Below are 25,196 nucleotides of genomic sequence, written 5' to 3'. Positions count from 1 at the left end.
CACATTTTGGTTTTTTTTTTCTTTTTTTTTTTCTTTTCTTTCTTTTTTTTTGGCTACCATTGAATCTAGAAATCTTCTATTAAAGGAATCATACGTCTGCTTGCTAGAAGCAAGTAACTTGCTAGAAGCAAGCAGAGCAAGAAGCTGTGTTAAACTGTGTGTGTGTGTGTGTGTGTGTGTGTGTGTGTGTGTGTGTGTGCACGCATGCTCATGTATGTCTAGAATTCCTTTTCAAGCTCTCTTGGGTTTTTATGTGAATATAGTTACCCACATTGGTGCAACAATCTGTTGTAGGAGGCTGCTTGTTAGTTCCTGGCTGCCCAGAACCAGAATAATCACACAGAAGCTGTATTAATTACAACACTGTTTGGCCTATTAGCTTATGCATATTTCTAGCTCATTCATTTTTCTTAAATTAACTCATTTCTATTAGTTTATATTTTACCACGAGGCTTGTGGCCTACTGGCAAGGTTCCAGCTGGCAGTTTATGTCTTTCTCTCTGACAGCTCTATAATGTCTCCTGACTACACCTTCTTTCTCCCAGCATTCAGTTTAGTTTTCCCCACCTACCTCTATGTTACTTAGCCATTGGCCAAGCCAGATTCTTTATTCATTAACCAATAAAAGCAACACATATACAGAAGGACTTCCCACACCACATTGGTTCCACTTTGTTTAGCCAAAAGGAGCAATTGATAATATCTTATTATAAAAAGGTCAATATGATATCAAAATTTAATTCTTCAGACTATAGATTATTACCACAGGCTTAATTTGGCCAAGAGATAGACCACTGCTTTGGTACTCTGGTGGTCAAAGTAGCAGTGTTTGGTGAAAGGACAATGCCTGTGTGCCTTATTTTCCTTATCAGCCCTGAGTTTTGAATTGACTTTTGCATACTCGATAACACAGAGGTCAGATTTGACTTGTGTGCAGCATAGGGATATACAGCTTCTCCAACATTGTTTGTTGGGGAGACTATCCTTTCTCCACTGTGTATTTTTAGACCCTTGTCAGAGGTCAGTTAATATGAATGCATGTGGGTTGGGGCTGGAAAGACTTGCTGCTCTTACAGGCGATTACAAAATGCAGTCAAAGAAAATGTTCTCATTAAACTAAATTTTAATACAGGAGACCCCAGTTCAGTTCCCAGCACCCAAGTCAGGCAACTCACAACTTTATGTAATTCCATGTCCAGGGGATCTGATGCCTCTGGCTTCCAAGGGCACATACCCACATGCCAACACACACTCTTACACATAAGTAAAAATAAACCTTTACTTTTTGATTTATTTATGGATTTGCTTCTGCTACCTTTTTTGTATTATATGAGTTTATATACATATGTCTTTATAGCAATGGTATGCAGTTTAAGTTATTATGACTTTATAATGTATTTTGAAATAAGAAGGTGTGATATCCCCAGGTTTGTTCTTTTATTTATAATTGTTTGGGCTATCTAGAAATTGTATAGATCCATATGGATTTCAGAAAGTTTCCTATTTCTATAAAAATATGTTAGCCAGGCGGTGGTGGCACATGGCTTTAATCCCAGCACTCGGGAGGCAGAGGCAGGAGGATCTCTGGGAGTTTGAGGCCAGCCTGGTCTACAAGAGCTAGTTCCAGGACAGGCTCCAAAGCTACAGAGAAACCCTGTCTCGAAAACAACAAAAGAAAAAAATATGTCATTATGATTTAATAGAGATTTATTAAACTTGCAGATCTTTTGACCTAAAATTGTAGGTTTTCATCTATGAATAAATAAAACGTCTTCATTTGTTTAAATCTTAATTTTTCCATCAGTATTTTATAGTTTTAGTGCTTTTTTACTTCCTTAATTAAACTCTAAGGACTTTATTCTTTGATATTACTGCACATAGAATTTGCTTTTTAATTTCCTTTCCAAATAGATTCTTATAAAAATATGAATGTACAACTAATTTTTCTGTTAATAAAAAAATTTCACACGTGTGTGGATATCTACATATTTTTGAACAACTTGTAGATCAAAGAGCAAATTAAGAATAAAACTTAAAGAAACAGCATTTTAAGTTTAAAGTTTGTAATGACAAATACCTACATTTTTAATAGTATCAAATCAAAATTGTAAGTATATTTCAAAGACCTGGAAAAAGAAATTACACTAAACCAAACGTTTGCATAAGGAATGAAACAATAAACGTTAGATGAGAAGGCTGGAGGTGTAGATTAATGGCACAGTGCTTGCTTAGCATGGATAAGGCCCTGGCTCAATTCCTAGTATGAAAGAAAAAAAAGAAAAAAGAAAGGAAGGAAGAAAGGAAGGAAGGAAGGAAGGAAGGAAGGAAGGAAGGAAGAAAGAGGGAGAAGGGAGGGAGGGAGGGAGGGAGGAAGGAAGGGAGGAAGGATGGGAGGAAGAAACAGAAAGAAGGAAATGGAGAATGAAAAAATAATAGAAAAAATTAATGAAACTAAAATTTGGATTTTTTAAAAACTATATATAATCATAAGTGGTACCTGTAGATTTATCAAGGAAAAGGAGAGAGGAGATACAGACAGATGATGCCAAAATGGAAGAGAAAACATTACAACTGCTATCGCAGAAACAGAAATATCATAAGAAATTGAGGAACAGTGGTTCACATCTGAGATCCAAGCACTTGGGAGGAGAAGGTAAGAGGGCTGAGAGCAGGACATGGTAATATCCCTATCTCTAGAGTACTATACAGCTATTGTTATAATAGTAATAATGAAAATAATAAATTGAAAATTAAATATCATTAGAGACTACCATGAAAAATCACCAACCAGATAACCAAAAGGAGTAGGGATCTCAGAAACATACTGTCCAGCAATATGATTAAATAAAAGGTTTGGACAAACACAACAAGTAATATGATTAAATCAGTAAAACAATAACTCCTAATCAAAAAATAAATAAATAAGAGTTCAGAACCTGACGGCTTCATTGGAAACCTTGGTATATTTCTAATACCAAAACTAAAGACAGCTGGGCGGTGGTGGCGCACGCCTTTAATCCCAGCACTCGGGAGGCAGAGGCAGGAGGATCTCTGTGAGTTCGAGACCATCCTGGTCTACAAGAGCTAGTTCCAGGACAGGCTCCAAAACCACAGAGAAACCCTGTCTCAAAAAAAAAAAAAAAAAAAAAAAAAAAAAAAAAAAAAAAAAAAAAAAAACTAAAGACATCATTAAAGGAAAACTATAAACCAGTGTTCTGGATGAAACTGATACCTCCCAGGCTCTTCTTTACGTCTGAGTGGCAGCAGCCACCACACTTGAATTCTGTAGTCTGCATAGCACCCACATCGGCTGCGTGATCACTCAGTAGTGGAACATGCTTGATCCAAGGTCAAAATGGCCTAAGAATGTCTAGAGGACCCAATATAGGCAAGTGCTTCCATAGTTGACTCTGTGCAGCAGCTGCCTCTGCTGTCTACTTCACCAACATCAGAACTCAACTGATTTGGTTGTTCCATGTGAAATGAAGATCCGTGGCTCTCCAGGAATACTCCAGGCATTCAGCAGCAGCTTGTGACCGCCAAGACACCCAGGCTCATGAACACTTTTTAGAGTCTCCACTTCTCCTATGTGAGAATAGCCATCTAATAAATCCCATATATATATGGGATTTCCTCTAGTGGTTCTGTTCCACTGGAAAAGCCTGACTAATACAAAGATAAAGCCTAAGGAGCCTGCATGGGACCATCCTAAGCCCTTCGCATGTTGGTGACAGTTGGGTAGCTTGGTCTGTTTGTGGGATTCTTAGCAGTGGGATCAGGACCTGTCCCTGGCGCATGAGCTGGCTTTGGGGGACCTATTTCCCATGCTATTATGCCTCTGACAGCCTTGGTGTAGGGGGATGAGCTTGGTCTTGTGTCAACCTGATATGCCACATTTTGTTGAATCCCACGGGAGACTTGCCTCTTTCTGAATGGAGAAGGAGTGAATTGGGGAGGGTAGTGGGAGGTGGGGAAGGAACTGAAGGAGAGGAGGGAAGGAAAATTTTGGTTGGTATGTAAAATAAATGAAGAGATTTAATAAAAATATTTTTTAAAAGAATAAACTTTAAATTTCAATCATACCTCAATAACAGTATTTTTAGATGTTCAAAAATAAAACATAGGCACTAATACATATAAGTTATAATGCATAACTTCCAAAGAATGAAGTGAGTATGGGAAGAAATAGGAAGAAGAAAAAGAGAATTTTCCAGAAAGAAAAGAAAAAATTTTTAGTATACAAAAGAATTACCTTAAATGTCTCAATTGGGATATGTGAAGAGTGAGTCTTGTTTAATTTCTATCATTTTATTGTAATGAGAAAGAATTGTGCATGTAAGTCGCCACACAGCTGTAATCACAGCTCTTGGGAGGCCAGCCTGGTCTGTATGGTGAGTTGAGGAACTACCTTAGAAATCAGCAAGGCCTTGTTTCAAAAAAAACCAAAGCAAACAAAATAAGACAAAAATAAATCCATCTTAAATATTTTTTCTAAGATGTAAAGGGGTACAGGTTTATTCTTAACAATTAAAAATGTCAAAAATTATCAATATATATACTCCTCATATCTCCCTCAACAAAACTGGAGGGGAAATCATATCATCCCATTGCCATCCTTTCAGCATGTAAATACCCCCTAGTTGCCCCACCTACAGATATGGTCCAAAGACACTTGCTATTTGATAAATACATAAGACTAGAATGTTAAAAATGGGCAACTCACAACATCTGTAAAACTGTTAGGCATGAGATGTCAGCACTTCTGTAGCAACACAAGCAGTTGAGAACACCATCATTACAAATACTGTCTCTTCAGACAAAACAAGGAGGAGAATCCAGTTTCATTAAATAATAGAGTTAATATCATAACATATCACCCATCTTTTCCATAAAAACGGAAAGCAGAAACTGTAACGGTAAGAATATTAAAGACACCAGAATAAGAATATGGAGAAAGGCACATTCAAACACAATCAGAGGGAATGTAAGTAGACACAATTTGACTGATCTATTGATAATAAAAGTACATTCCAACTGCCAGGACCATTACATCTTTAAAAAAATCTCACAATATGATCAAATAATGCAGAGATTATCCACAGGAAACATTCTACTTGGTACTGTTTAATACCACACACGAAACAAAATCTAAATGCCCATCCAAGGGCCATGATTAATTAAATTACAATGTAATTATACAGTGGAATTTTACATAGCCATTAAAAAGAATGAGGTAGTTTTGCTTATGCTGATATTTCCAAGACTCACAGTATTAACTTTTTAAGTCCAACATTCCAACCTGTTTTGACAAGAAACTGTCTTGACAAGGTGATGTGTGCATGTATATACACATATGTAAATAAACATATAAATGCACACATATTCTATATGCACATATACAGAGAAATGTTTTTGGAAGAATTCATGAGAAACTCTTTAGTAATGATTGTTCCTTCTGCAATTACATCTTGAGGAAACTCAGGTTTCATCATATTGTATTGAACAATTTGATTTTATTATAACCTTGTGCTTTCTTTGTAATAATTTCATCAGTTCTTCAAAGAACTAACTGGTAGCAGCAAAGATTCCAAACTTCCAACCATGAAGAATACAAATACAAAACCATTAGAACATTTGTGTTTCTAAGAACTTTTGAAGAGATAATTTCCAAGTCATCCTTCTGTTGTAGAATTTTAAGGAAAGCAAAAGAGTAACGATGGTGTCTCTGGATTCATTTTTCTTGGTTCTAGATTCCAGTGGCTGATAAAGCAAGCCAATCTGTGCCATTGACTTCACCTTGTGACGCTGGACACACCTCCACCTTGGTCACAGTGTCATAGAGTGGATTACTCTTCTCTGTGTAGCTAGCATATGGCTGCATTTCATCCTAGGACAAAGTTCAAAGTCAAAATCCATTGAAAAGAACTAGAAATCATTACCCAAATTACCCATTTTTTCTACCATGTTAGCATCTACTAGTAATGCGTATATGTGTATCTCTGACTTACGTGAACAGAAGAACAAGATTTTGTTCAAATAGTTTATCAAAAACATTTGTTGATTATTTATATTTTGGGTGAGATAGATGTTGGGTAAAAGTAGAAATGTAGAGGAATGCAATAACATGAGGAATATTTCAAAGGGACGAATAAAAGACAATAAGAAGTTAGTTACAGGAGACTAGACTAAGGGGCAGGCTGTTTTAAACTAGGATAAGAGAAAAATGGTGGTGGTGTTGAAAATGGGAAGTCAAGAATAAGACACACGTTCCTGGAGAAGGAAACATCACTTGAATTCTCCAGAAATGACAGTCCAAACGGGGCAAAAGTGACACCGATGCAATTTATCAGATGAAAAAGTATATTGGATTATATATAAATATATATGTATATATTTGCCTATCAAATTATATATATACATAAAATTTGATAGGCAACTGGCAAAATAAGTACATCTGACTGCTAACTGTAAACTCAGAAATATTTTGTTCAACTAAAGCATGAATATTAATGTAAATTACAGATGATGTTGCTAGATTATGATCATGTGGCTTTAAAGTTTACAAGTATCCTTTAATATATCTTACCTCCTCAACAGCTGGAGAAGCTTCTGGTCTTGTCCATCTACATTTTCTAAAAAAAAAAAATGAAATAAGATAATCATGAGTAAATGCAGGCAGCATCAATGTTTAGAATAAACAGTTATAATATCAAAATGTTCTGACAACTGTTATGTAAGTCTCGGTAAACCAAAAGTGAACTGCCAGAAATGAATGGAATATACTGATTTTCAGTTATTATATAGAGAAATAAAAAAAATTCTGGATCTTAGAATTTGGTAAAAACCCAAAATCTTGGGATAGGAACTTGACACATTAAAATATATGTGAAACAATCTCTTTGTTAAATCAAAAGAATTATTGTAGTTATTTTCTCTAATTAAAATAAAATATCATGCCCAGATTCTTTGCCCTTACTGGCTTAATTCACAGTGCTTGCACACTTGAGCAACTCACTAAACAAACACGGTCGCCATGCAAAGTTGTGCCAGTCTAACACCTCATGTATCCCTTTCACTTATGAGAGCATTGCCATTATTCCCCCAATGAATCAGTCAGCCAGCACCATATTCTCCAGCCTTTTCTAATCCAGTAAGATTGGAAAAACATTCATCCGTTAATACCTGAAGCCAATGATTTTCAAAAGCCAAATGAATCCTGTGATGATCAAAAGAATAATAGAAGATGAGATGATGTATGGAGTATATGATCCTAATGCTCTGCCACCTGTAATGACAGACAGGAAATTTATGGTTGAAAGAAGATAAATCCAGATAACAGGAGATTTTTCATTGATATAATGAAGAAAGAATTCATGTCTGGTACTGAAACATGCTCAAAAGCAAGCAGTCAGAAAGATTACAAGTCCTGGGGGTAGGGAGCCTACTAGTGTTGCTTTGCTAATTGGACAGGGTGTCACGCTGTCTTCTATTATTTTATTTTAAATAATTTATTTTATTCTCATAAATTAATGATGCTTTCAATCTTGGTCAGAGAAATTTCTGTTTGTAATGGTTAATGGAGGGACCCATAACTGCTCAATTTTCTGAGAATAAACCATTGTTAAATGCAATGTTCAGTCCTAAACATGGTATCCTTATCACCCCATCCTAGGTTCGGGGAACAGGAAGAAAGCAGGGCAGAAAGAATGTAAGAGGCAGAGGATGGGAAGGAGTGCTACAGAACATTATCCTCTGGGTAAAAATGGGTGTTGAACTGACAGCAGCAGGGGCTACATGTACAAGCTGTACAAGACTGGACTCTTCAGCAGTCCACCACTGGTGGGGGAAGGGATCATAAGGTGTTCGATTACATTATTCCCCATCCATGGATCATGTAAGCAACCTAAAACAAATACAATGTGCCACACAGAGAAAGAAAGAAAGAAAGAAAGAAAGAAAGAAAGAAAGAAAGAAAGAAAGAAAGGAAGGAAGGAAGGAAGGAAGGAAGGAAGGAAGGGAGGGAAAGAGAGAGAGAGAGAAGGAAGGAAGGAAGGAAGGAAGGAAGGAAGGAAAGAAAGAAAGAAAGAAAGAAAGAAAGAAAGAAAGAAAGAAAGAAAGAAAGAGAGAAAGAAAGAATTAGAAAGTAGCATGCCGGGGAAAAGAGCTTCAAGGGAAGGAGACAAGAGGGGGTAATGGGAGGAACATTATCAAAGTAAAGCACATACATATATACGTGCATATATATTGCAAAATAATAAATTTTTAGAAGAAAAACTTGTGCTTTATAAATTTCAGAGACTAAATAAAAGTCAATCCCTTTGTTGATTTAAAAAAAGTAAAGAAATAAAAGATGTCTTTAAGAAAAAAATGATGTAGAAATTTTCTGTTACTTGATGTCTTTGTAATATGCTAAACTATCCTACTTCCTCAGAAAGAAAAATGAAGGGACTATCAGATTATACAGTAAGTCAGAATATTTTGAATAATATTCATACTTACACAGCTGTGAATGAGAAGCTATAGCATACAAATAATTTGCTCCTGACTGCCATATTGTATTCCACAACTCAATAAAAAGCTGGGGATGTTCTCATTTTTATCATTGTATCATGAGCTTCAAATGGATACATAATTTCTAATAAATATTGGATTCAGAAGACAAGCCAGAATGAGCAGGAAAACCGGATCTCACTTTGAACAACTTCACGAAACAGGGAAGTCAGTAAGAGAAGAAACACCATTGAGTTGTTTACTCCACAAGCATAAAACATTGCAAAAAATATTGATGATATCAGTAACCTGAGCATTAAAGTCTACACATCTCAGAAATACAAACGTACTTTTATGGTGGACTTAGTAAAAGGCACTTACAGAAGTACAGATAAGAAGTATTTAGTACAGCCAATTCTTCCCACTTGATAGGGAGTTAGAAAATATTTCTCCAGCACAACAGTGCATTGTTTAGCTACAGAACAATGTCCAAGTGAGAAGCTCAATTTGTCTTCCCTGTGTTGGGCTATTCATTATTTACTACTTAAGAATAAGTGAAATACCAATTCCCTTTCAAGGAAGAAACAGCTCCTTTATAATCCCAGAACTCAGGCAGCAGACCAAGACAGATCATGAATGTAAGGCCAGTCTTGGCTACAAAGATAGACCTTATCTCAGTAGAAGCCCATGATAACAATTTTAAAAAAAGAAAAAGAAGAAAGGAAGGAAGGAGGGAGGGAGGAAAGGAGGATGGAAGGGAGGAAGGAAGAAAGGAAGGAAGGAAGGAAGGAAGGAAGGAAGGAAGGAAGGAAGGAAGGAAGGAAGGAAGGAAATAGAGAAAAAGAGGTGGATAGGCCTGTGGATAGATCAGCTGGTAAAAGCATTTGCTGTCAAGTCTGAGGGCCAGATGGTAGAAGGACATGTTGTTCTCTGGCTTCTATATACTTAATATGGCAAATGTACAAACATAATAAACAAACAAACAAAGGTATAAAACTTAAAGAGGTACACACCACTTCCGTTCAGTTCTATGGACAGAGTCTGGTTGCCAGTTCCATGGGAGACAAAGCAGAACACAGCAGACACATTGTTCTGCTCCCAGTGGTATGTGCTCCTGACAGTCACGGTGCCATTGCTGTGTGATTCCTGCTTAGTGACGTGATTCCCATCTGGACTCCAAAAGATCTGCGCGGCCGGCTTGCCTGCAATTGCCTCACAAACTGCTGTTCTGTTTTCCCCTGGAAGCAGGGATACTGCTGGAGGCACTGTGGAGATGGAAGGGAAAACGATTCAGTCTTGTCACAAATTACAAAGGTGTCTGATTCTATCTACAATCTGGTGACCTGAAATAGCACGATATGTGACCATGTCACTTACCTAGCACTTGGAGGTCATGTCTCCTCAGGAAATTCCCCTGCGGTGTTGCTATTTCACATGAATAAAGCCCGTCATGACCAAGGGCCACTGCATTGATCTGAAGGCCAGGACTCTGATCAGGTGTGGATGGCCAGGTGATTCTCTTGTCTGTACAGTTGGTTTCATTTGTCTCCTTTGTTTCTACTTTGTACAATATTCTGCAGGGAGGCTGCCCTCTGGGGGCTATAACCCATGTTATTAATATTGCTTTTGTCGTTGGAATAGCAGGGCAGCACAGCAGAGCCTTTGCACCCATCTGTATGAACAGTGTAGTGTTAACTGGACACAAATGCAAAAAGAACAAGGAAACCTGTGTTAAGTTTGTCCACAGCAGAGTATATGAAGTTACACTTGAATATCATCTGACTAATGAGTATGTTTTAGAAATGCTAGATTTTTCTTACATTTCTTGTTTCTGTATGTTCAACCTATTAGAATTAAATACATTATTTACTTTCTAAAGTAAAAATTCAAGGCTTATAGGCTACATGCATCCTGCACCATAAAACCTCCCACTGACTGTATACTGACTTAGAATCCATGATGGATACACGTTTGCTGAGTGGTGATTACTCAACAAAATTATCTATTGCAGTCACCTGTGACAAAAGATTCAGTGATGTCACCACTTTAACAGGAGCAGAAGTCGCTGTGAATGAGCCTTGACTCTGGTAATCATTGTATTAACCATCTCAACTATCCCATTTCAGTGGTGCCTGCCTTTTTAGGTCCTCAGGTCTTCACAAGTCACTTCAAATAAAGGTCATCTAATTAGATGGCGAAGGGTTCTTTAACATAGGCTTGGGAGGATGCTAATCCCATAGCCTTTCTTACTCTAAGACAGCAAAAGTGCAGAGGCCATCGTTCAGGTCTCTCCTGCCATAACTCTCACATCACCAGACTCTTCCATTCATCCAACGTCTCTCCAGAAGCCAAAGCATTAGTTACTGTTTCTAAGCAAGGTAAATTCTCCATTCCCCCAGTGCTGGCCACATGATAGAGAAGAACAGTACCTTCTGTCTCAGGTAATGAACCATTCTGTGATGTTTGATTTCCATTCGTACAACTTGACTCTAGAAAATATTTAAATAAAAATGCTTAAATATTTAAAACATTGTAAGGCAATAATCAGAAGTTTAATCATCACTGATATGTGAACACCTTGAAAATTACATTTTTTTGAGACAGGGTTTCTCTGTGTAGCTTTGGAGCTTGTCCCAACACTAGCTCTTGTAGACCAGGCTTCCCTAGAACTCATTTTTAAGACATTAATCCATTATTTCCCATTTATTAATGACCATATTTTTGTCAAATATTTTGTAGAGTAACCCTGCTTTCCTTCTTCCAGCTCTTTGCCAGATCTTCTTTCTTTACTTTCTTCAAAATAGAGGGCGTAGGGATAAACCACAAAGTTACAGCCACCTTATTCTGTAATTAAAAGTCGATTTTTTTCTTACCACATAAGATAACTTGGTTAAACTCCTTTCTCCAGATGTCATTCCCTAACAATAGATTTAGCCATTTGGTGCAATAATGAACAACTTCACACAGATGAAGAGACAGAGCCATCCTCAAAAACTGTAGAAACAGAATCACAAAGAGTTCGTCCTCTTTCTTCCTACTTTCTACCTTGCGAATGAACAGCAGAAGTGAAGTAGAACAGGGGTAGGAATGGAATTTATGTCCTTTTCTCTGTCTACTTTCTTGTTGTATAGTTCCTGGAACCTATTTCTATTCCTTCCTTGAATTCTGTAAAATTTATCACAGTTATAGTAGTCCCAAGCCAGGCCTGCCTGCACAGAGCAGAGGGCAGGAGAATTGTGAATGTGAATGTTAGAGCCACAAACTGAATTTGAGACCAGCCTGAACTACACAATGATACAATGCTTTATAAGTAGAAACAAAAAATAGTCATAATCATCTTCAAAATTGGTTTCTTAAATATTTATCTGCAATATTTCATGTTTCCATGTAACAATTAAAGATCTGGGAAGGAAAGAATAGAATTATTTTGTTGTCCTAAGGTACTTAGGCTACTATGAAGTTCTAGTGTGTTTTTTAATAGTAGAATTGAACTAATTCTACTAATCTTTAGAAATGTATGTCTCAACCAAGAGCAAATGAATGTCTGTGCTAAATAACAGAAGAGACAACAACAGTACAGACAAACTTCAGTTGGGAACTCACAAGGATACAAAAAATTAAAAAAAAAAATCTGTCATTTGTTGGAAAATGAATGGAACTAGAAGACATACTATTAATCAGAATAAGCTAAGTACAGCAAGGTAATTGAGATATTTTATTGCATGTGAAATCAGAATAAAACTCAAAGACCTGAAAATAGAAGTAGGGTTACAGGGGACTAGAAAGAAAAGGGTGACCAGAAAGGGGAGGGGCTAAAGATAAGAAAAGAAACTTCTGCTTCCTTTACTTTCTTCAGAATAGAGGGCATAGGGATAAACCACAAAGCTACAGCCACCTTATTTTGCAATTGGAAGTCAATTTTTTTTTCATAAAATAGATTCTAATTATGATTTCCCCGCCCACAACTCCTCTCAGAACCTCCCACCCACCCAAATCCACACCCTTTCTTGTTCTCTCTCATTAGAACACAGCCAATATCTAAAAATTAATAATAGTAATAAAGTACGATAAAAATAAAAAACAAACAAACCAGAATAGGACAAAACAAACGAACTAGAAAAAAGAGCAAAGAGAAAACACAAGAAACACAAACAGACACAGAGACATACATGTTTGCAAACACAGAAATCCTATAAAAACACAAAACCAGAAACTATAATATAAAAGACCTATAGGGAAAAAATGCCCAGACAAAGCATTATGACATCAAAAATATTCCAAAAATACCAATGAGTTTAATTTTGTGTTGACTATCTATTGCTGGGCATGAAACACACTCTTAAGTAGTTTATATACCCAGTGAGACTCTGTTGAAGAAAAATAATTTTCCTCTGTGTGCAGTTGGAGATAGCTTCTGTATCAGGGATGGGCTCTGTCCACTTCCTCTCTCAACACCAGAACCCCATCTGCCTTAGACCTCTGCAGGCTGTGTTCATGTTGTCACGGTCTCTATGAGTTCACGTGTTCAGTCTCTCTGTGTCTAGAAGGCCTTGTTTTCCTTGGTGTCTTCCCTCCCTACTGGCTCTTGCAATCTTTTGGTCTGCTCTTCAGCAGAGATCCCTGAGCCCTGGAGGAGGGATTTGAAGAAGACATCCTGTTTCAGGACTGTTACTTTTTCCTGTGGTGGAATGCAGAGTACCTTCCAGTACCATAAACACTAGTCAATAGGGCTGATGGTTCCAGGTAGACACCAGCTCAGTTTCTCCATGTTCAATGAGTTACAGATGTTGTCTTCAGCAATAGAGCTGTACCATCAATTTGTGGAGATGAACTAACAGCCGTGACATAATCACTTGATTGTTAACAAATATGTCAAAAATGTATATTGTGAGAAGATAATCTTGTCAACAAATAGTGCTGTGAAACCTGGACATCCACAGATAGACAGAGGAAAGCAGACTCCTCTCTCTCAGCTCATAGAGGAATCAACTTCAGATGGATCAAAGACATTGATAGGAGTCCTGAAACTCTGCCTCTGTGTGAATGTTTGAATGAAAATGGCCCCTATAGTCTCATAAGGAGTGGCATTATTAGGAGGTGTGACCTTGTTGGAAGAAGTCTGTCACTGGGGTGGGTTTTGAGGTGTCAAATGCTCAAGCTGGGCCCAATGTCATTCTCTCTTCTTGCTGCCTGCTGATCCAGATCTAGAACTCTTGGCTCCTTCTTTAGAACCATGTCTGCCTGCACACTGCCATGCTTCCTACCATGAGGATAATGGACTAAACCTCTGAACCTGTAAGCCAGCCCCAATTAAATGCTTTTCTTATGGAGGAAATTAGAAGAAACATTTAAGATATAGCAATAGACAAGACTTTAGTCACTCAGGAAATAAGGCCAACAATCGACAAAAGAGATTTTATTAAATTAAGAAGTTTTTGTACACCAAAGGAAATAAGTGAGTGAAAAGTCAGCCCTCAGAATGGGAGAGACATCTTTGCTAACTGTATATCTCATGGAGGACTAACTCAGAGAACATTAAAAAATTAACAAAAAAATTAAATGGACCAATCAACAACTGAGTTGATGAATTGAATGGACAGTTCTAAAAATGGAGTACAAGTGAGTAATAAACATATGAAAATTGTTCACTATTACTAGTCATCAGAGAAATGGAAATTGAAAACATTGAGATTAAATGTCACACCAATCAGAACGATAATTTGAGAAAACAACTACAGGCTAGAGGCAGGAGAGGTAGGGGAAATAATATAACAATATTTTAAATAAATAAAAAATAGAAATTTTGTTTTTAACAATAAAGAAAAGAAAAAACAACACACATACAGATAAGAATGAAGAGAAAGGGAGCCTTTATACATTGCTGCTGAGAATGTATATTAGCTTCCATCATAATTGAAAAAATTTGAAAAGCAACAAAATATTCTTTATAAACAAATAGGTAAATATATTATGTCACATTTGGAAATGTCAATATCACTCAGTGCTTGAATGAAATTATCAGAATTGTGACCCAGTGGGTAGAGAACTTGCTTAGCATAGTTCAATCCCTGAGTTCAATCCCCAGCCCTGCATGGAATTGAACATAATATACTCATGTAATTCTAGCAATTCGGAAGCAGAAGGTAGATGACTAGAAATTCAAGGGCACCCTTTGAAAATCCGAAGTTAAAGGAAGAGAAAGAGAGGGCTATTGGGCCATTAAAAGACATGAAAAAATTAAAAGTACATGGCTAAATTTAAAGAAAAACTTGGAAAGCTGCACACTTATTGCTGCCCTGTGGCACAGTAGGAGAAGCAAAGCTGTGGCTGGAGGAAACAGTAGGGGTTTGAGGGAAGGGAAGATGAATACACAAAGCACAATGACTCTCTATGATGTTGTAATCTTAAATATTGCTGCTTACATTTGTTTAAACCCATAGAATATACAAGAAACCGAATGTATAAATTCCAGTGCTATAATAAATGCAGCATTTTAGTAGAGACTGCAGATAACTGAGGTTTTGTATGTGCGGAAGCAGGAGTAGAGGGATGGATGTGGACATTTTCTGCACCTTCCACTGAGTTCTTCTGTGAATCTAAAATTGTTCTTTCAAAATCTATTAATGCTTAATTTCAAAGTTATTCAAACAAAACACTTGTAAACAGTAGGAGAAAATAAAATAAAATAAACTACTAACTGCTCATTGTTCAAAAGTGTTCTGGATGATGTACGTTCCAAACATCGGATGAAAGGAGTTTTAGGTAAGCCATGTTTTTTTTTTAATGATCACATTCTTGAAATTTGTACTAAATAAACAGCAATAATTTCAGAATGGAAATTTTGTCTATACGAATTTGTCTTAAACACCAAGAACATAATATAGATAATATTATAAAACAATGGTTCTCAGTCTGTGGGTGGAATGCCCAACCGTAATTCACTTTCATTGCTACATTATAACTGTGATTTTGCTACTGAGCAGTGTCTCCATTCCTAAGATCATCAGAAAAATACATGTTTTCTGATGGTCGTGGGCCACAGGTTGAGAATCACTGTTGTAAAATGTTTCCTCTCAAAGTACTAACCAACATGGCCCTGCTTATCTTACAAGATCTGACAGGATCAGGCATGCACAGGGTAGTGTGGCAGTAGAAAATGCTCTATAAACATTAACTGCTTATAAAGCAGTTCGATAGCCTAAAATCCAAACACTGTCTAAGCATCAAGCACTGACTCATTATGATTATCATTAAAGGATGGGCATCGCCTAAAATGTGACCATACTTGCTCATCTGCTGCAGTAGAGAATCCCTTGGTGCCTTGGTGAAATAAGACCTTTCGTTGTGTAACTTACACATTTTGAAAAAAGATAGAGTGGTAACATGCATAAATAAATCCATTCATTTAACAACACCTTTTCCCACGTTCTTCAGGCCATTGTAGATTACTGTTATTCATGCTAATAAGTACATAAATGACAACAGTCGAGTAATCTGCCCTACCACAAACTTTTGACTTGGTCTTCTTTGATTGACACTTTTGCTCCCCTTCCCTCTCTCCTCTCCATTTGTATCCAATGACTAAGTATTTCTTCTTCCAGGATCATAGTATTTAGTGTATCTCTGAGTATGAAAATGCTCTTAATTATCTGTTAAAGGATTTCCAATATGATTGTAATGTATTGATTCGATATTAATATGCATGAACAAAAGAGGATTTCCCTTTATGCAAGCCATAGCATATAGACAGCTTACAACTGAACATCTTGTAAGCTGTTGTAACATGTTGTCCTTAGTGGGAATTGCCAGTGCCCATACTTTGAGCAGAAATTACTGGTAAGAGAAAAAGATCATTAAACTTTTTAATTAATAAATATTCCCTCTCCCTAAGACTTTAAGGCTGGAAGATTAAATAGCTGCATCAACAATACTGTGTAAAGCTTCAGTGTGGTGAGGAAAGCATGCTAGGGTGCCCAGCAGCTCAGGATGGTGTTGGACAGGAGTGAGTGCTATGAGGACAGGAGAAGGGGGAGGCTTCCAGATCACAGATGGAATCTGAGATAGACCTTGGGGTGTGGAACTTCTAAGAAAAGATAATTGCAAAGAAAAATACTAACATTTAAAGGTAGCGTGAAACAAAGAGATACAGATAATCAGTACCATCAAAAATCGGATGGATAATTGGAGTTGAACCTAGAAATTGACACCTTTAATTCTAAATATAAATGGACATAAGTGGGTTAGGGAGGCGGATCTAAGAAAAAATGTGAGATATTCATCTCTAATTAAAATTTTAGTTAGCATAAAAATTAGGTTTCATTATAGCATTTTCATTATAGCACAGAGATCTTTCCTCTCTGCAGCTGGAGACATGACTCAGTAGTTAAGAACACTTGTTGCAATGGACTGGAGTTCAATTCAGTGGCTCACAGCTCCAGGGCATTCAATGTCCTTTTCTTGCCTCCATAAGCATCTTTCTGTACACATGTGCACATTCACACACACACACACACACACACACACACACACACATACATACACACACAGGGGGGAGGGAGGAAAAGAGGGAGGGAGGGAGGAAGAAACGAAGGAAGGAAGGGAGAGAAATTTTTTAAAGTTTATTTTTAGGTCTCCTGTTTTTTGAGGCTATTAGAGATGGGAATCTCCCCCTCCCCCAAATCCTGTTTAATGAGTTCTTTATTATTATATAGAAAAACTGCTAACTTCCATAGGGATAATTTGACCTTTCCCTCTTTACTTCTTTCTCTTGTATTATTGCTGTAGCTAAAGACTTTGAACTCTATTTATTAGGAGTGGAGAGAGCAGACACCTTTGTTGTTCCTGATTTTTAAGAAAATGCTTTCATTTTTTTCCATTACAGTGTATTGTTTACTATAGATTTTTCATGAATAAGCTTTATTCCACTGAAGCGTGCTCTATTCTTAGCTTCTTCAGAGGTTTTATCAGGAAGGGATTTTAAACCTTGTCAAAGTTCTTTACTGAATAACTGAGATGCTCATATGATTTTTGTCCTTGAGTCATTTATGTCTTGTATATATTTATTGATGTGTATGTTGAACCATCCTTAAGTCACTTGAATAAAATTTGGTCAGGGTAACTGATCATTTTAATGTGCTCTTTAATTCAGTTTGCAAGTGTGTAAAATCATTTCTTTTAAAACAAATTGGTAAATATTCTATAGTGACAAAAATAGGTGAGTGGTAACTAGTAGGTGTGACAGGGATGGACTGCAGGGATACATGAGGAATATTTTGGAAATCATGTAAATTTTTGTTTATCTTCTTGATGGTGATACTGCACAAGTGTACACCCCTGATGAAACTCATCAAACTATACAGTTAAATTATGAAGCTGGAAGAGTTATTAAAAGTTACATCAGAAGCATCAGGTTTTACATGGCCCAACTATCTGCTGTCCCCCAAGAAATACCTACAGCAAAGAAAAACATCCAGACACTGAGAGTCGAAAGTTGAAACTTCAGCTACCAAAAAGAAGCAGCAAACAAGCTGGCACAACAACTTTTATATTTGATAAAATAGACCTCAAACCAAAACTGCTCAGAAGGGATACAGAGGACCACTACATACTGACAAAAGGAACAGTTCATCAAGAAAATGCTATTGCTATAATATTTACACACAAAATATTGGAACCCCAATTGCATTAAAAAGAACACTACCAAGGCATAAAATACCACACAGATCTGGACACGATGATAATGGGAGACATTAACATCTCAATCTCACACCTAAATAAGTCCTTCAAATAAAAACTCAGCAAAGAAATCTCAAAGTCAAGTCACTCCAAAGACCAGGACTTAGATATTTAAACAAATATTCCACCCAACAAATATGGACAAACAGATAAAAACAATACTGTCTTTAACACTGGCCATATTATAAGCTACAAAGTAAGCCTTAATAAATGCCAAAGATGAAATAATTCTCTTATTCAATATAGTGATCAAAGTCTTAGCTAGAACAACACAAGAGAAAGAACTATCCCTACTTGCAGATGGTAAGGTTTCATATTTACTTGGCCTGTTTTGGGGGCCCCTAGCAGTGGGGTCAGGACCTGTCTTTGGCACTTGAGCTGACTTTTGGGAACCTATTCCCTATGTGGGTTACCTCACCCAGGTTTGATGCAGGAAGAGGAGCTTGGTCCTGCCTCAACTTGATATGCCCTTCTTTGTGACTCCCATGGGAGGCCTTCCCCTTTCTGAACAGAGGAACAGATGGGGAGAGGAAGTAGATGGGAGAAGGAGGGAGGAAAGGGGAGGAGAAGAGGGGAAACTGTGGTTGGTGTGTGAAATAGATGAAATTTTTTTAAAAAAGAGAGAAGAGAAAGATTTTGTTCAGCTGTATGGAAAATTGGAATTCACAGGAAAATGGGCAGAACTAAAAATGTATTAAGCGAAGTAACCCAGGGTCAGAAAATGAAATGTTATATATGGATCCTAGCCTCAGACTATTGAATGTATGTCCAGTTGGGAGTAGATATGGGAAAAGGCTAGGAAACTAGGAAGGAGTCAGTCAGACTTGGCATGGGGGAGTTAAAGGAAGGGGTAGGGAAGACAATAGAACAAAGCAGAGGAGGGAATAGTATGTGGAGAGCAGGTATTAAACTGAAATGAAATATGTATAAAAATTTCATCTGGAGAGAATATTCTGTAAGCAAATTTTAAAAATAAAATATTGTTTAAAAAAAAGAAACACCAAGTGTTAACTCATGTACCATCACATCATCACATGCAGCTACACCGTATGCAGCCACACAAAGAAGCACGTAATAAAGACCTTGATTCTCAATGAAAGTAGTATTTAAATGGAAGAAAACTTTTCCACCTAAGTCAGAATCGTCATAGGAGAATGCGTTTTACTGTTTTGGTTTTACTGTTAGCGAAACTTCTTAGTAAGTTCGAGCAGCAGAAGTTTCCTTTCCCAAATCATCTTTGTCATATGCCTGAGCAAGCAAATCCCGCCCACACGGGACACATTGCTGAGGCATGACTGTGCAAAGCCGGAGCAGCTTCCTCAGTGACAGACAAGGGCTCTCAGAGGCAGCACATGACTTCTTTGCAAGATTAAACAATTGTCAACTGTTGCAAAATGCTGCATTTGAGTGCACACTCAAGAAAAAAAAAACACCCTAGAGGAAGGCATTTCTGAAATGTCAGCAGTAGCAGTGATACTACTGCTGGTCCTGGAACCATCATTAGCTCAAGCAGAGCATGGTGTGCGCCACAGTTCAGCAGCGAATGCTGCTGTTAATAGTCACTTATTATTACTAATGCATGAAAATGAGAAACATAGCAGCTAAGAGTTTCTTCCTTTTCATTCATTTGCAGGTTTTTTTTGGAGGAAATGCAAACTTACAGCTAAAGTTCTAATAAATGAGCTTCATACTAGAAGTTTTAAATCAGGCCCAAACAGTAGGCTTTTTTAAAATGAAGCTATGATTTGATAACTATATCACTGCAAAAAAAAAGTGTAAGGTGGTTTTGTTTCCTTGTTTCTCTAGCTATTTCTACACAGGCACCGAGCTAAGTAAAACTCATTCCTACTGCTTATCATAAATTTCAGAACCTGTCACCTTTGTTGGTATTTAACACACAAAAAAAAATCAGAATCTGTGAAAAACATCTAAGGAAACCAAGTTAAAAACATTTCTGTCTTCACTTGTCGGTCCTACATCTCAAACTTCATAGCTGTTTCCTTTCAACTGTTAGTATCCTTCGAAGCTATTCTAATACACTCAGGCCCAGTCTTTGCAGGAAGCCAGTTCTAACTGCTAGAGAATACAAGCCATGGGAGTTTTACTTCTTCCTATTCCTCTAAATGTTTTATATAATGAGGTGAACTGTGGTGCATTGCTTCCCCTGTGACAAATACATGCAGTATTGTTTATTTGTTTAACAAGCAAGGAATAAGAAGACTATAAAACCAGATCGCAAGCTAAGGTAGCAAATCCATTAATTTCTCCTAAAGCGTCAAGGTTTCATCTTATCTTACTTATTCATGTATTTTCAAGCAGGATCTATCTATGTAGTTTTGACTGGCCTGGAGCTTGCTACATACACCAGGCTGGTCTCAAACTCAGAGATCTGCCTGTCTCTGTCTCATGAGTGCTGGGATTAAACACATGCGCCACCACTGCCCAATTCAAGGTTTTATTTTAAATGAATGTAACTTTATGATTCATATCTTCATCATAGAAGATCCAGAAATTCAGACGGCATTAGCAGACCTTTATGTAGCCCAACTGCGAGGTGATTTTTGCTAACCACAGAATAATAAGGTCACGTTGGTGTGGAAAACTCCTGGCTCCAGCAAAGGTTAATGTGGGAACTTTAATTGTGACTTAGTGGATGTTTTTCTACATTTCACAAGCTGCATGTTGTAGCTATAGGTTAGAAAAGTGTCGTTTTCCAAAGTATTTTTGAGTTACAGATGAAATGAGATTGAAAACTCTTTGAAATGTGTGATTGAATTGCCTGTTTTCCAGAGGTTATGAGACTAATTTTTCATCATCCAAATGACTTCATTATATTCTACTCTAATGCAGAAGTTTTCATTGTGTGGCGGGGAAACTGGTGGAAGATTGTGATAGCTAACCTGAAGATCCAGGAACACCACACGTATGCATGAGAGCATCCATGCACATACACACATGCACACACATACACACAGACATGCACACAAATACACATACACACACAAAGCATACATGCATATATGCATGCATATATACCACATAAATAGAAAAAAATTTAAATATGGATTACTCTCACCCTTGATAGGAAAATCAAATAAATGAAAAGCTTAAACATAAATTCTGGCTTAATCACTAAGATTTCTGCAGTTAAGGAAACTCATTAAGCCTATGAAATCAAGCTCCTACTCATCATATATCCTCCTCAAGACTCAAACAAAACAAAACAAAACAAACCCCAAAATGACTATTTTTAAAACTGAGTTCCAAGTAAACTGAGACGGTTCATTTGTGCTGAGCAATTGAAAGCAATTATAAGATAAAAAGTTCAACACATAAAAAAGCAAGAGACACATTATTATTATTATTATTATTCAGGGCTGCACATATATAAGATGATGAATAAAGAATTAAGTAAGCAACTGTTCTACAAAGGGAATCATGAGCTCCGAAGACAGTGGCTGCTGTTGGGCAGAGTTGGGGGAGCATTCTGCTTCTTACTTACTCAGGCCCTTGGTATGCAACCAGCCCTTCATGTCTACGCATGTCTTACAGTACACAACATAATATATTTAACAGAGATGAAAATTAAAATAATTGCAAATAAATAAAAAGTACAAATCTGTATGCTCTATTTTTAATATTTTAAGCATAACTGGCACAATTGACCTAGGACTCTGTTTCATATTCTTAGACTTTATGAAACCGTCTTTTCTTATTGAAGATACCAGTAGCAGACAGCACACTAGCTAGGTGTTAAGTAACAAAATTCTGGACAGAAACCCAAAGTTCTATCAAGACAGAGGAAGGGAGACATCAAAATCTGAGTCAGAATATCAACCAATTTATTAAGTCTTCATTTCTTATCCCTGTCGTCTTACATGGGTTTCTGAGAACCTCAGTGGCTTAATTACACATGTGGGAACTGAGTGCCTGATGTTATTAGTGGCACTTAAGCTCCTATAGGCAAGGGTGATTCGTTACATTATTAGTGGCTTGTATTAAGAGGGATAACTAGGCATGTGAAAGAAATAATATCAGGTTCCTATCTCATTCCTCAGACAAAAAAAGAATGGAAATATTTAAATATAAAAATAAAATAAATAAAATCCCTGAAAAAAAAAAAACAAGGGTAGTTTGGGGTTTTTCGTCTTGCACAGAGCTGACGATGGTGAGGTAATACGTTGCAGGAGCTGCGGGACTTCCTGGGATGTGTGAGTTCAAGTACTGGAACCAGGAAGAAAGTTCCAGATAAAGTGTGACCGTTGACTTTAGCCAGAAACTTTACTAACCATAGAAAACTAAAACTAGAAATAATAATACTGAAATATTTAACTCCAGAACTTAAATTCTTTTTATGGAAAAAAAAATCACTAACAGATTGCCAGGCAAAATTCTAAAGATTGTTCACACATTTATGATGAACAAAGGCCAGTTTTCCTCAGAAAATATACAGAACACATACAACCAATTTGGAAAATAAAATGGAAAAGCTGAATAAATAGAAACTGGATAAAAGATGTCAAAAACTTTGACAAAAGATTGAACAGCATCTTAGTTATAATGACTAGAAACTCCAATTCTACTGATCAGATGGGGTGCAGAGATCAAATAAACACCCACACAGTTTGTAAAATGAAAAAATGAAGAAAATAATTACAAAAGCAAGTCTTAAGACACAAGAATTTAAACAATTCAACGGGTAGATAAAATTTCGAAAGCAAACAATAATTATTGCAAAAAATAAATCTTATTCCACAGCAAAGTGGTTACCTGTGTCAGCAACTTGTGCCAACTGCTAATAAAAAACCATCTCGCTGTATCAAAAAAAAAAAGTCAATCTATAAAGAGCTAACTAAATGGCATGAAACAATGTATGTGAAAACTCTTGGAGAACTATAAAATAATCATTTTTAAATGTTCATGAATACAAACCATGCCAAAAATTTCAGTTACATTGTTGGGCCTCATCCTTCCAGCAACTCTAGACACTAGACTAAAGAACAGGCTAATTTAGAGTTTGAAAATATGAGTGACTGCGTGTGGGCCCAAGCCTGTGACCTGCCGAGTGTCTGCCTATGGTATGGAAATTAGAGAAAAGGTCAAACACAGACCTTTCAAACCTGCGTACCTAGGGTTCTGCTGGAGGCTGTGAACATGGCAGAAAGTGCAACAAAGCAGAAATAAGCATAGTATCAAGAAGTCCAGAAGAAATAAGATCTCCTGACACAAATGGGAAAACCTTGAAGTAAGAAGATTACAACTTGGCAATTAGAATGTCCCTGATGGCTCTCGGGACTTACAAGGAAGCCATCTTAGCAAAGACGCTGAAGAGGAAGCCAGCCTGAAAGGGCCTAGAGAGCAGAGCCGACTGAGTCAACAAAATGGAGGCTTAAACTCTCAAGGATTCTGCCCTAGATGAGATGGAAGCCATGAGACCGTGACTTTGTTACCTGTTCATGACAAACGTGGGAAAGAGATTGAGCAATACCTGGTGTGTGAAGACGGAGGAAGTGTCTTACAAACAGTGAAAGACACCGCGTACTTGTAGACGGAAAGAGGTAGAAGTTAAAAGAACAAAGACAGCTAAGTGGGGAAGCAGGATTCTAGATGTACTGAAGGAGCATGAGGCAAACAGCAAAGTGGTTTCCTTTCGAAAAGCCCTAAGGGGACATGATTGCAGACACATGAGGTAGTAAGGATGTTTAAGGCTACTAACAGTGAAGTAGCTTAGTGTCCCTTATCAGGCAGAGCTCTGGGCACGCTAGGAGGGATGAAGCAAGGTCTAAGATGCCCTACCAGTGGGAGGTTCAAGTCCACATTGCAAGACGGTGCATCAGAATGAGCCACGATCCTCTGGCTGTGGTACAGGGATAACCCAAGCTGCAAAGAAACTAAGAAAATCCTAGAGCAGAGCTCTTAACGCCGCCTCTTTCCACACACACCTGGAAAGGTTCGTGAAAACACAGCTGCCTGGAACTTTGAAAGCCTGAGTGTCCCTAGCAGTTTAGGGCCATAGAAGACTCCGTGTGGTACATCTGCTGTTGCTGTTGTTGTTGTTGTATTGTTATTGTTTTGACTGCTTGATTTTTTTGAGACAGGATTTCTCTGTGTAGCCATTGCTGTCCTGGAACTTCCTCTGTAGACCCAGCTGGCCTTGAACTTGGAAATCTGTCTGCCTCTGCCTCCTGACTCCTGGGTTTAAAGGTTTGTGTCACCACCACCTGACTCCTCAAGGCACAATTTAAAAGTACCGGATCACAACAGCCCCTGGGCAACTTCTAAGAAGGGACCAATTAAGGTTTGCTTTGGGAATAAAAATAGCCAGACTTAATCATTTGGAATCTCCATGTATTTACCACTTCAACTTTTTGTCAACATCTTAGAAAGGGCCATAGAAGTAAATGTTCCTGTAACATGCAAAGGGGTTAGTTGGTCAGGCAGTGACATTTCACGGTAAAGTAAGAAAATGTCAAAAGAAAAAAGGAAGTTACTAAGTACCTTAAAATCACACAAACACACAGATCAGAAAGACATTTCTACTGAGCAACTGCATTGTCTCAGATGGTGTCCTTATCCCTAGCACTGTCCCGGGTTTACCACTGTTGATAGAGATTTAAAAAGTAAAAGGGGGTAGATTCTGTTTTCCCATTCTTGCTACAGTCTTTTCCCTTCTTTGCTACCTGACTTCTAGAATGAGTGGCCGGGGCTCTCAGCATCGCTTCCCTCCCACTCACTTCCCCAGGAGTACCAGCAATCTGGCTGTTCCCCCGCCTTCTACTCAAACTGCAATCTTGAAAGACACCGGCGTCTTTATAGTCAAATTCTATCTCTTCAGCTGTATTTGTGCACCTGAGATGCTTGGCTGGGTTTTTATATTGGAAAGTTTTTATTAAAGCTTATTTTTAAACATTGAATAAATTTAATAAAATGAATAAAGCCAGAAGATCATGACAGACAGGGATCTTGGTAGT

The 25,196-nt window shown here is 37.4% G+C and overlaps 1 protein-coding gene across 3 annotated transcripts in view; it reads right to left on the bottom strand.

The window, feature by feature from the left end:
* Cd200r1 (CD200 receptor 1) overlaps positions 1–25,196 on the bottom strand; it is a 67,328-nt gene that overhangs the window by 35,281 nt on the left and 6,851 nt on the right. Inside the window, exons 2-7 of one of the 3 annotated variants that reach the window (XM_075963603.1) lie at positions 10,920–10,979; positions 9,868–10,185; positions 9,504–9,755; positions 7,183–7,285; positions 6,587–6,632; positions 3,136–5,887 (exon numbers count right to left, since the gene is read on the bottom strand). The exons of 1 other annotated variant lie outside the window; for it this stretch is intronic. In XM_075963603.1, the coding sequence (XP_075819718.1) occupies positions 5,747–5,887; positions 6,587–6,632; positions 7,183–7,285; positions 9,504–9,755; positions 9,868–10,185; positions 10,920–10,979 (920 nt within the window). In that variant the 3' untranslated portion in view covers positions 3,136–5,746. Of the gene's footprint in view, positions 1–3,135; positions 5,888–6,586; positions 6,633–7,182; positions 7,286–9,503; positions 9,756–9,867; positions 10,186–10,919; positions 10,980–25,196 lie in introns of those variants that run through there. One more of the 3 variants, XM_075963626.1, reaches the window with a different exon arrangement.

Source organism: Microtus pennsylvanicus, chromosome 1 (genome assembly GCF_037038515.1).
Source record: "Microtus pennsylvanicus isolate mMicPen1 chromosome 1, mMicPen1.hap1, whole genome shotgun sequence".
NCBI classification, from domain to species: Eukaryota; Metazoa; Chordata; class Mammalia; order Rodentia; family Cricetidae; genus Microtus; species Microtus pennsylvanicus.
This window is presented reverse-complemented; position numbering and strand designations above follow the sequence as displayed.